The sequence below is a fragment of the Pituophis catenifer genome, unplaced genomic scaffold (genome assembly GCF_029215685.1).
Source record: "Pituophis catenifer annectens isolate HBS135680 unplaced genomic scaffold, rPitCat1.0.hap2 SCAF_1, whole genome shotgun sequence".
NCBI classification, from domain to species: Eukaryota; Metazoa; Chordata; class Lepidosauria; order Squamata; family Colubridae; genus Pituophis; species Pituophis catenifer.
The window spans coordinates 55,458,047-55,471,448 of NW_027256881.1; the positions used below are offsets into that span (position 1 = coordinate 55,458,047).

Below are 13,402 nucleotides of genomic sequence, written 5' to 3' on the forward strand. Positions count from 1 at the left end.
CCGGAGCCTCCAGAGTCAGACAGCAGAGAGGCAGAGGAACAGGCTCCTCCTGGTGCGCACATGCGCAGAACTGCCAGAAGGCACGAACAGTTAAAACAAAAGGGACGACTCAGGAGTAAGGCCTGGAGATGATTGGCCCCTCCCATAAGGCTTAAAAGAGGAGCAAAGGCACGTGGGCACTTTGCAGGAAAGCCATGTTCTTAACTCTGTTCTCAGTTGGCATCTGTTTGATTCTGGAATCCGTGTGGCTTTGCCAAGTAGGTCTTTGGCAGAGTGTCAAGGGAGATGAAGATGATTATCCCGAAGGACTTTTTGCAACTAATTGGGACTCAGCTGTGAATGAACGTAATTCATAGCTGTTGCAATAAAAGAGATTTATGGAATTATTTGTGTGTTTTAATGACTCAGGAAGCCTAGGTCACAACATTTATGACTGCATTACTTAGTGATGGGAATTCTTGGTCCCATTAACCAAGAACTGCCTATATGCCAGTAGAAGTATAGAACTATTAGATTTTAAGAAAAAAACAATCTTAAAAATTTTATATATGTGGGGCAGTGGATGAGGTCGGGGCCCAGTAAAATGGTATGTTGATATGGTAGAGAGGGCTGATTCAGGCAGTGTGAATTTATATTCTGATTGTGTGTTCTTTTTTGCTCTTATTATTATCTTGTGAGACATCAGTTGTTGTTCTTGTAAACATAAATTATATAAATATTTTAAATATGTAACAATAATATTGAAAACTATAATTAGTTATATATGCATTTTAGACAGGCATTAAAAGCCATTTTTGGTGTTCCTTTTATTAAGGAATTTCATGAGGCTTTTAACATAATTTAAAACATAATATAAATCTATATCCCTATTTATTTTGGACATATAACAAAATGTGTGAAAGGAACCCATTAAATGAAATAATCATATAATGCTCAATATATAACAGAAAATATACTAAATACTAAATAGATCCAAATACTAAATTTGGATCTGCAGAAATGAATGTGGGTCATGAGCTCAAAGAACATCCCCATACAAAAATGCAAACATACATGCTTACAAACTTTGGAAGGCCTAAATTGATTATCATACAATTGTTAACTCTTGTGAATACCCAGTTTGAGTTATCATTGAAGACAAATAGACCAATTCTATTGAATTCTATTTATTCGAGATACAGGCATGTCTGTTGTCTAAAGAAACTTAAGAATGTCGCCTCTTCCTACAGAGAAGGATTAATTTATGAAGTTAATTCTTGTTATCAGAGTCAAAAAAGAAAGACTTCTGTCCCCAAACTCAACCATTTCGCTGTTTCTGCGCGCTTCCTATACTCTTCTATAATTTGGGCACAGAGTTACAGACAACTAGCAGAAACTGTCAGAATTTGGTGATTGTAGCCTACTGAGATGCCTGCTGCTGTTCTCTTCCTTAAGGCTTCTTCCTTTTTTGACCCCAAACATGAAAAAGCGACTGCAGCTAATATAATTACACATAAGCAAATGCAGTAAGACCAAGCAAGGAATAAGAAAAGCTTGCTATTAAAGGTAGCTATAGTAGTAACGCCTTCACCATCTCGAAACGGGGTGTATGACCAGCCATAATTACATTCAATCTCATTTTTTGCTAGAAATCTTGCAATTTTGCTATACATCATATGGATATTTACTTTTAATGACTTTTATTTCATCTTCTTTGAAGTTTCAAGGCCTTTCCCCTAGTTCCCCTTTCCTTCTGCTGTACCAGTTTCTATGGCAACCTTTCTTAACTATGATTATTTACATCCGTATATGTTTCACTACAGAGACTAATTATGCCATGATGAACCCTTAAAAAGCCTGCATTAAACTTCTAAAGGATGAGCAGAATCAGTTATGAAATTTGCATTTGTGAAGACTTCAATAGAATACAGAGTCTACAGGTGAGAAATGGGATACTGGTGTTGGTATGCTGGTGAAGGAACCACTCTGAAGAAGCTACAATTGAACAAAAAAATATTTTAGAGTTCCTTCCACTAAAAACAGCTATGGAAAACTAACTGCTAATTAGGAAGTAACTCTAAATTTACTCCAGAAGTTATTTGTTTGTATACCATGCTTCCCTGAAAATAATATTTTCTTTTGAGCTTGAAAATAAGCACTTGGGCTTATTTTTGGGGAGGTCTAATTTTTAAGTGCAGGAGGCGGTAAGCCGACGGGAGTGGGAGCGCTAGATAGATGATGATGATGAAGATAGACAGACAGACAGACAGACAGTTTATGTGTGTTTGTGATTATATGCAGATTTTAGTATGTTGCTTTCTCTGTGCTTAAATTTGTAACTGGATGGTTTTTTTTTTTTTGTAATGAACCTGTTGGGTAGGTATGTATCTATTTGTAATGTAACTATTGGGGTTGTACACTCTGTTCAGAATGTGTAGGGAAAATAATTCAGAAAATCACACCAAACTAAACTGAAATAGAGCAAAAAAAAAAAAGAGTTCTTGGAACTTCACGCTTTACATGACTAAAACAGTCCAAAACACTCTCAGAAGCATGGATTGGAATGACTACTCTATTTATAGGACAACACAAATGGATTTGGCTCTTCAAAGAAGCTGAGATTTGGGGAGGAATGTTTGTGACAATCAGCTTTATACTGAAAATCATATACTCATCTTTGTACCACTGCCCTGCATATGTTAACCAGATGGCTAGCTCTTACAGAGATCAAGATAGTCATCAAATAATAAAAAAACACAAGTGAACCAAGAATAATTTGTGAAATCTGTATTTCTGTCACTTAGTCCAAAAGTATTATACCAGTGTAAAATAATAATAATAATGTGTGGCAAAGTATTTTTGCCAGCAGTTATACTGATGTTTTCCCATGAAATTGAATGTTTGCATTAGTATTCAGAAATTTATCAGAAATTCTTGACTCAGTAAAATTATTGAAAATTATTGTTAGGTTAATAGTTGACACATAGTTCACTTCAATTGCAGAATGGATAAAACAGTATGATATTATATGAAATTACCACATTCCATTACCACATTCATTATAAAAACATATATGGCTTATGTTAATTCCATAATTAAATTTAAATCAGATTAACAGCTAGAAGAAGAAATGTAAGAAATGTGTCCTCATAAAATAAACCCTTTTTGAAGAATATTTTTATTACTAGAGCCCATCATAAAACTATTCTACAACTGTCAACAATAATTGACTAAAAATTATTTTTCTCCATCAAACAAAACATTCAAGAGATCCAGAGAGAACTGCAATAAGTCTTTAATTTTTAGGGTACCATAAGCAGGGAATTACACCAAACTGTTAACAAATATGGACTGAATGCTAATGAACTTGAAGAACAGCCAAATTCGTTTGTATGATTGGCTCAAGCCATATGCCCTAGAATAACATTCTTTTGAAGAGACTAGCTGGTATTGAGAGACCACTATCAATTAACAGAAACTGGTCACGTAGGGTGATTCCAACTGTCCTTCATCCTTTGAAAAATCTGCTGGGAATTATTGCAGGATGTTTTACATCAGATTTCTGGTCTTTAAGCAGAGAGGAAGCTATGAAAACCCAATATTTTGGATTTTATAACTCAATTTTTTAACTCACTTTGTAATAATCAATTTCAAATACATATCTTTTATCTGCAAATTAAAAATTAAGCAACTAACATACAAATATGTACAGTTTTAAAAGGGAAAATATTCCTCAGCACATTGTTTTATTTTTCTACATTTCTGAACCACTTATTCTCTTTCAAAGAGAGATTATTTAACTATTTATAGTTAATATTCTATCATCTGATGGAGTTCAGATGAAGACATTGATTTTGCATAAAACTAAAAAAAAAACCATATCTGAATAATGTAACTTTTGTTCATGTGTTTTCATGTTACGCTTTTGTGTTTTTTCTAATAAGAAAAAATAGAGAAAATTAATATTCTTTTCTGATTACACTTCACGTGTGATTAAATATTTAAATTACAAATCTATTAGAAATGAAAGATAAGATCAACTCAAATTACAAAAAAAAAAAAAACAAAGTACAGTATTTTTTCCACCATAAGATGCACTCCCCCTGCCCCCAAAAGTGGGTGGAAATGTCTGTGCATCTTATAGAGCAAATATTGCGGCAGGGCTGTCACCACTGGTGCTGTTCACTGCCACTGGGGAACGCTGGAGCCTTCACTGCCAACCAAATGGTGGTGGTGATCGGCAGCAAAGATTGGCGGCTGCCCTGATCCCCGCTGCCTAGAACAGCTGACCAGTGGTATTCCGGGAGGCCAATCCAACTGCCAATCAACTGCTCAGCAGTGAAGGCTCCAGTGTTTCCCTGCAGCAGCAGCAACTAAACTCAGTTGACTGGTGGTAGGTGAAATGGAGAGGAGCCCTGACAAGCCACGTGCTGGGGCTGCGATAACGTGCTGAAGCTGACCAAGCTATTTGCTGCAAGGATGCTAGCCAGATGAATACTGGATGGTATTCCCCCACACACCTAGGGATGTTACTACTGGATTAGATCCGAAGGTCGGACCTTTTGAGAGCTTCGGATGTCCCCCTCTTGTTTTCCTCCTGTAAAGCTATTGTGTGTCTTATGATACAGTGTGTTTTATAGTGCGAAAAATATGGTAGATGTTTCAGTGATTTTCTTTGCATTATTTTTCATAACTCAATACAGATTCCCTTGGGTTATTCAACAAAGCTAGTAATGCATCAGCTAGTTTGAGTAAGTTAATCAGTGGCGACAATTCAATTGTAATAATTTCTCTCAATAAGTAACTTTAGAATTAATTAAATAGAAAGACAAAAGTATTATTTAGATTTTAAAAACATGGATAATTAAATACTGATTGTTGACTTTCCTGGAGCACAGTAATTTCAAGTTTAATGAGAAACTATTTGAAAGTTTTCAAACTTCAAAATTCCTTATGCAGAAATAAACTACTATGTATAGAAATTTTAAATTAGTTTTCTGCATTGCTATATAAGTAAAAGAAAATCCCAGCTAAGAAACCTGGAAGATGAGGACAGATTCGGTCAATCTCTTGAAGATATACTAACTAAAGAGTTGCCTGACTATAAACTGCATTGACAAGTCTCAAGTGTGCTTCCTTTCTCCTTTCTAATTCACTTTTATTAGAAAGGAGGGTACTGGACATTTTCGGTGCGAATATTCCAAATATAAGAAGTGAACTTTTAAAAGAAGTTTACATGCAATGATATATAGTAAGGAACATCTTCTAATCATCTGCTCTCTGAAGCAACAAAGATAAAAAGTGGATGACTAGATCAGGGATGGGCACTTAATTTTTGCAGGGGAAACTGGGACTGTTGTGGAGGCGGTCCTTCCCGCCACAAACCAGAGACAGCTAAAAGGCTGGAGGTGTCCCAGGGGCCATAAAATACACAGGTCTGAGCTAGAATAAGAGTTATCACTGCTCATAAATTCAAATAATAAATTGTTGCATTTGAACAATTTGTGTAGTGGGAATTAGGATTATAAATTGTAGAAGAATTTTGAGAGTAATAAAGAACAGTAATCCTGGTTACAAAATAACCTTGGAAAACATACTTTGCTGAAAGCATATTTTCAATAAGCCTCAATACTGGTATTGGAAACAATTAACATATAAAACACTGCCAATGAATATGGTGATCTCCAAGACTACAGAGATTCAGTAGATTTAAGTGAGAAATCTCATCTATCACAGAATCATTTGCTATCTGATACTGTATTTCAGGACTATTTAGCTGCACTATTGCAGGTACTTTAAATTACACATCTACTAAGGTTTGAAACCTTTCTGTAAGAATTTAGTTATGAACAGGAAATGGAACTATTCAAAATTATTTCAAACTACAGTACCACAATAGTTATTTACTAATATGATTTATGTGATATTCTATTGACAGACAACTCAAAGCAACTAACAACTTAATAAACAATTAGGATAAACAAGTGTCTCACACTGATAAGTGACCTGGGGAGAAAACAAACAATGCAGGCCAATTATGAGACCATCTTCCAACGATAGTCTTCTTGATGTCATTGGTACCACTGATGCAGATGAGAAGGCAGAAAGGATTTGAAGACCAGAGACAGAGGCAGAGCAATTGTTACAGGAGAGTATAGCTATTTGCATACATTTATTTATTTAATACAATTAAGATTATTAAATAATTCTGGGTGGTATGTGTGGGTGGGTGTCTGTGTGTATTAAAACAAATAAATTTTTTAAAAATAATAAGCGTCCAGAAGGCAAACTCTCTATAACAATAAAAATTTGTACGGTGTCTCAACCACCAAGTTACTCAAGGCTTTGAAGAGCAGCTAACATTGCAATGACTTTTTGAACATCCTCAGTGTATGAGTTCTAAAGATATCTGAGGGGATATTCCAGAGTTGCATTTTCTATGTTCCAATAGATGGTACTAAATGAAAAAGGTGTTGGATTTCTTAGGTATAACAACACCTCAGAGATAATTTCTAAATATCAGGGTATATGTATAAATTTAGTATACAAAGCTCTAAATCTAAATCTAGAGCAGGGGTGTCAAACTCAATTTTATTGAGGGCCATTATGTTTGACCTTGAAGGGGGGGGCATGGCTGGGGGGGCATGGCCAGCTTGACGTCAATCATGTTAGGGGCATGAGTGGCAGTCCGAGTGCTCTGCCAGCGAAAATGGACTCCTGAACTCTGTTTCAGCTGCGATGGCCACCTGCAACCCTCTGCCAGTGAAAATGGAGCTGAAGAAGGCCGCATGCAGCCCCCCTGAGCTCCATTTTCACTGGCAGAGGCACTGCAGATCGGTCCTTCATTGTTTCAAGGGCATCTCTATGGGCCAGATCTAAGCACCCCGCAGGGTCGAATCCACCCCAGGCCTTGAGTTTGACACTCCTGATCTAGAGTATATATTGTATATATTTATATCTACAGTACATCCATTTATATTTATTTATTTATTATTCGAATTTCTATACCGCCCTTCTCCTTTCGGACTCAGGGCGGTGAACAGCCAAAATAAAAACATTTATACATAAATACGATTAAAAAATAGATTTAAAATAATTAAATTTGGCCCATAGTTTAAAATTTATCAATTTAAAATCCATATCAAAATTTAAAACCAACCATAAAATCATAAAATCAAGAGAGACCGGCTAACTGAAAGAGATGAGTTTTTAGGGCCCGACGAAAGGTCCGGAGGTCGGAGATCACTCGTATCTCTGGGGGTAGATTGTTCCAAAGGGTAGGTGCCACCACAGAGAAGGCTCTCCTCCTGGGGGTCGCCAGCCGGCATTGTCTAGCCGACGGCACCCTGAGGAGGCCCTCTCTGTGGGAGCGAACTGGCCGGTGGGAGGCTATTGGTGGCAGAAGGCGGTCCCATAAGTACCCTGGCCCTAAGCCATGGAGCGCTTTAAAGGTGATCACCAACACCTTGAAGCGCACCCGGAAGTCCACCGGAAGCCAATGCAGCTCGCGCAGGAGAGGAGTCACATGGGAGCGCCCAGTCGCTCCCATAATCCCCCGCGCGGCTGCATTCTGCACCAGTTGGAGCCTCCGGGTGTACCCCAAGGGGAGCCCCATGTAGAGAGCGTTACAATAGTCCAGACGAGAAGTGACGAGTGCTTGAGTGACTGTGCGTAGGGAGTCCCGATCCAGAAAGGGGCGCAACTGGCGTATCAGGCGAACCTGATAAAAAGCCCCCCTGGCCACGGCCGTCATATGCCCTTCTAAGGACAGCCGTGCATCCAGGAGGACGCCCAAGTTGTGGGCCCTTTCCTTGGGGGCCAATGATTCACCCCCAATAACCAGCGATGGCGTCAGCTGGCTATACCGGGACGCCGGCAGCCACAGCCACTCGGTCTTGGAAGGGTTGAGTCGAAGCCTGTTTCTCCCCATCCAGACCCGCACGGCCTCCAGGCACTGGGACATCACTTCCAAGGCATCGTTGGGATGGTCTGGGGTGGAGATGTACAGCTGAGTATCATCAGCGTACTGATGGAACTCCACCCCAAAACCACGGATGATCTCACCCAGCGGCTTCACATAAATGTTGAACAGGAGGGGCGAGAGGACCGACCCTTGTGGCACCCCACAAACAAGGCGCCTCGGGGTCGACCGCTCCCCCCCTGTCAACACGGATTGCGACCGGTCGGAGAGATAGGAGGAGAACCACCGCAAAACGGTGCCCCCCACTCCCAGTCCCTCCAGCCGGCGCAACATGATACCATGGTCGATGGTATCAAAAGCCGCTGAGAGGTCTAACAGGACCAGGATAGAGGAGTAACCCCTATCCCGAGCCCTCCAGAGATCATCCACCAACGCGACCAATGCCGTTTCCGTGCTGTACCCAGGTCTGAAGCCGGACTGGAGCGGATCCAGATAGACAGCTTCATCCAGGTACTGGGGAAGCTGTCGCGCCACCACACTCTCAACAACCTTCGCAATAAAGCGAAGGTTGGAGACTGGACGATAGTTAGCCAAAACAGCCGGATCCAGGGATGGCTTCTTGAGGAGAGGCCTCACCACCGCCTCTTTCAAGGTGGCCGGCAGGACACCCTCACTCAAAGAAGCGTTGATAATTCCCTGGAGCCAGCCTCGTGTAACCTCCCGGGAAGCCAGCACCAACCAGGAGGGACACGGGTCCAATAAACATGTGGTGGCTTTCAGCCGTCCCAAGATCCTGTCCACGTCCTCGGGAGCCACAGGATCGAACTCCTCCCAGATAACATTCTCAAGGCCTGCCTCAGTCATCTCGTCTGAACTAACCCAGTCAGTGGCCAAGTTTTCCCGAATCTGAGTTATTTTATCATCCAGATACTGTACAAAATCCTCAGCTCGGCCCTGCAAGGGGTCCTCCCGCGCTCCCAGATGGAGAAGGGAGCGTGTCACCCTGAACAGGGCGGCTGGGCGGTTATCTGATGACGCGATAAGAGCGGCAAAATAGCTAGATTTCGCCGCTTTTATCGCCACTAGGTAGGTCTTAATATGAGACCTTACCAGTGTCAAGTCGGATTCGGAACGACTGGCCCTCCAACCGCTCTCTAGGCGTCTTTTCCGGCGCTTCATCTCTCTCAGCTCCTCGGAGAACCAAGGAGCTAAGTGAGTTCGGCGCCGGGTCAGAGGCCGCAAAGGCACGACCCGGTCCAAAGCCCCGGCAGCCGCACTATCCCAGGCGGCCACCAGGTCAGCAGCCGAGTCGTGAGCTAGAGTTTCAGGAAATGGCCCAAGCTCCATCTGGAACCTATCAGGATCCATCAGGCGCCTGGGGCGGAACCACCTGGTCGGCTCCGCCTCCCTGCGACGGGGTGTGGCGGTCAGAAAGTCAAGTCGAAGGAGCGAGTGGTCAGACCATGACAAGGGTTCAGTATCTATATCCCCTATATCAAGGCCACTCAACCACTGACCAGAGACAAAAACTAAGTCCAGAGTGTGTCCCCCCATGTGAGTAGGGCCGTGAATTACTTGGGTCAGGTCCATGGCCGTCATGGAAGCCATGAACTCCCGAGCTACCTCAGAAGTTTCACCAATGGATGGCAAGTTGAAATCCCCCATGACCAGAAGTCTGGGGGTATCAGCCGCCACCTCGGCTATAACATTGAGGAGTTCGGGCAGGGTCGTCGCCACGTGGCAGGGAGCCAGGTACGTGATCAACAGACCCATCTGCACCCCACGACCCCACTTCACAAAAAGGGACTCACATCCGGCTATCTGAGGCACAGTGGTCTCCCTCGGATCAAGACCCTCTCTTATAATGACCGCCACCCCCCCCGCCCCTGCCCTGAGCTCTCGGCCGATGAAATGCACGGAAGCCTGATGGGCACATCTCCACGAGGGGAACCCCCCCCTCATGGCCCAACCAGGTCTCCGTAATACCTGCCAGGTCCGCTCCCCCCTCCTGAATAAGATCACAAATGAGGGGGGCTTTATTTACTACGGACCTGGCATTACACAACATCAGCCGGAAACTCGGGCCCTGAGACTCTAAGCAGCCTGGGGAACGGGAAGAGCTAAGGGGACCGGGGCACGCAATCGCTCGGAGATAGCGAGCGCGTGCCCCCACATGATGCGGCCCCCTGCTCCCGCCATACCTGCCCCTCCCACTCAGCGTATTGATGGAAAAGCCCTCAATAGAGGGCATTCTAACAGTCCCCTTTCCCCCAGAGTCCGTACCCCCTATGGCACCATTAACAGCCAGACTGGCCTCCCTCCCCACCCCCCTCCCCAAACCCCTTAAAAATTTACACAAAGACAATTTTAAAAAACCCCTCAGCCCCCTTTGCGGCATGCCACCTCTCGGGATTCCAAAATCCGTCATCGAGGTAGGCCCTCGATAACGTGGGGGGCCAAACCTGCGAGAGGGGGGAATCTCGCAGACCAAGAAGCTCCGCTGCTGTGTACATCTTGCCACAGGGATGGGGTGACCGTCCCCTAAAGGGTCCATACAAAAAAGTCCGAGGGAGAACATAAAAAGACAGGAGCCACAAAAGGATTCAAGACCCAGTCCACTGTTCTCTCACAACAGAGGCCAAGTCCGTCTCCAGGTCGACACAGTCCAAGGGGGGAGGAAGAATAAATCATACCGCCCTCTCACAGCGGCTTGGCTCGATGGTCTACCCCTTGGCTCGATGGTCTACCCCCTTTACTGGTGAGATGGAAGTAATGGTTCAACTCGCGCACTTGGCACCCATAATATAGGTCCAAAATCCGCCCTCTCACGGTGGATTCGATGATCCGTCCCTCTGCCAGCAAAGTGTAAGTGTAAAGTGCAGGTGCCGAATGATCGTACAACAGAGACAGTACAGCACCCAGGATATAAGTCCCCAATCCGCCCTCTCACAGCGGTTTGTCCGATGGTCATTCCCCTGCCAGCAGGTACAAAGTGCAAAGTGCAAAATAGCTAATGCCATCCCAGCTCAGCCCGTGGGGCTCAGAGCCCAAGTCACTCTCTCACAGTGGTTAGGCTCTTGGCTGGTCCTCTCAGCTGGTGGGATGGAGTCATATACCAGCTCCTGTTCAGATGATATTAGTCCTCCAAACAAATAGGGGAAGGGCTCAGGTAGAATAAGCGAGCTATTTATGTCAGCGAGGTGAAGCCAAAAGAGGGCGCAAGTCCGAGAAGGGCGTGTTCCAAGGGGGGAGAGATGGAAAGGGGGGGGTTACACTTTAACCCCCCCAGTCCCCGAGGGCACTCTAAAACACCCCAGCGGAGACCCCCCCTCGATAACACACCCAATCCTCGTCTATCCTGGCTCGAAAAGATGGTCCTCGGCCACATTAGCGCCCCTCATCAAGGCCATGGGGCGCTCCTCTCCCCGCCAGAGCCAGCCGGAAGTCTTCGCGGTTGTTGCCCTCGTCGCCATCCCCCACTGCCGTAATGAAATCCCGGCAGCGTCCCTGAGATTTTTTAGGGAACTGGCAGCCCCAACAGCACCTCAACAAAGCCAGAGCCTGGGGCAGTGTCCACGTGGTAGGCGCCCCCAGCGCAATGCCACTGCCGCCGCTTCCACTCCCAGCGAGCTCCAGCTGGGGGGGAAAAACGCCGCCCCGCCGCCTCTCAGCTGTTCCAAGGCTTCCGAGCCTCGCCGACGCTGTGCTCTCTGCTCCCACCACGATGTTCAAGAGGGAGCAGAAAGCCATCCCCGGAATGGGAGGAAGTTCCCCCAACTGGACCCGGGTCGCCAGGTCTTCAGGGCGACCCTCAGAGGGTCCCAAAAGGTAGGTCAGTGCCCATCCTCACGCCGCGATCTCAGCTAGCGTCACCATCTTGCGCATGCTTAAGTCATAGTTAGATATCTAACTATCTCCTACATATTCCCAGTATATGTCTTAGTAACTGTCTCTTGACATATGCACATCAAGCATACTCCAATATGTTTTTCTGTCTGTGATTTTCAAGTATCTTGTATCTTACATAATTTTAAAAGAACAAATGATCTAACAAACCTTATGACCTTTTTGATATTTCAGGTGAGATTACATAAGTATGAAGAATGCAGAAAACACATGACAGATGGGGGGGTGGGGAAGGAGATGCAAGTGTTGCTGTATTTGGTACTTCAGTGTTAATTTTTGTTTAAATTTTCAAGCAGTTAGATATTTGTACCCAAAGGAAAATAACTACTCACTGTGAACAAGGAAGCAAAAATCCTTCCACATCAGCAACAAAGTGAGTTTTGTGAAACCCTCAGCATCGTACTCTACCACTCCACTATTAAAAAAAAAAAAATTAATGAAAAATATAATTAGAACCACAAAGCAAAAATAAGGCAGAAGGCACTGTTTCCCTCTCAAGTCAGGCACAAACAATATTGACTAATTACTCTGTTCTGGCCACTATCACCTACCATTACCTTCTTGTTTTCCTAGTTCTTATTTAAACCCCATTATACCCAATGAACTTTCCTTCTGGCAGCTTCAGTTTTTGAGCAGCAAATGTGATTAGAATTTACTACAGTACTTAATTTTCTCCTTCTATTAGTATGTCCTGAAAAAAGCTGAAATAAAGGTGCACATGTGCACACACTTTTAAAGGCAGAATTAACTACATGTTGCAACTAGAATAATTCGAAATAACAACAGAATTAAAATGGCAAAAATAGGAAAAATTCTGGGAGGTTCTGGAGGAAATGGATTATCTAGATCTTTTTCAATGCGGGTTCAGGCTTCTGCATGGCACTGACCCACATCTATCACACTTGTAGGTGACCTCTGGCAGGAATTGGATGGGGAACTGTTAGTGAAAATTAATTAGCTCGTTAACTAAATGGGCAAAAATCTGCTATCTTGATCCATATTGTCATCTTGCTGATCCTGTTCATCCATGTTATCCATTATCTTCCCATTTTTCTATTTCACTCGACATAGTTTTTCTAATGCATCCACCCATTTACTATGTCCAAAGTATGTGAGTTTCTGCTTGCTGATTATTGCCTCAAGGGAGTTGTCAGTTTTTATTTCATTTAAGAGCCTGACTGCTTCTGCCAGCAGTCCATTGTTTTAACTATTCTGATCTTTGTTCCCATAGAAATAGTCTTTTCCGTCATGATTTTGTTTAGGATTAATCCTCCAATTTCTTTTCCAACATACTGTCCATCTTCCATCTATTCTTGAATCCAAACCTCAAAATTACCTATCACCTTTTTCACCTATAATTTCACTAATTATACTGTTGAGACTTCCTTTGTCTTCTTAATATTTAGCATTAATCTAGAATTTTGACTATCTCTACTTTCAACTATTAATTGGACTAATAAATAAATAAACTAACAAAGGGTGCCATCTGTATTATTTATGTTTTTGTTGTTAATAATTTCCCCTTCTTTTGGCTCTTTTCTCATCAACTCTTCAGAGATGATTTTGAAGAATAGAGTGAGAAAGAAGAAATGCTAA

General features: G+C 43.2%; 1 protein-coding gene across 4 annotated transcripts in view; it reads right to left on the reverse strand.

Moving 5' to 3' along the window:
• BABAM2 (BRISC and BRCA1 A complex member 2) overlaps positions 1 to 13,402 on the reverse strand; it is a 145,342-nt gene that overhangs the window by 38,843 nt on the left and 93,097 nt on the right. For all 4 annotated transcript variants that reach the window (XM_070932445.1, XM_070932448.1, XM_070932446.1 and 1 more), the window contains exon 10: positions 12,139 to 12,221. In XM_070932445.1, coding sequence (XP_070788546.1) covers positions 12,139 to 12,221 — 83 coding nt within the window. The remainder of the gene's footprint in view (positions 1 to 12,138; positions 12,222 to 13,402) is intronic.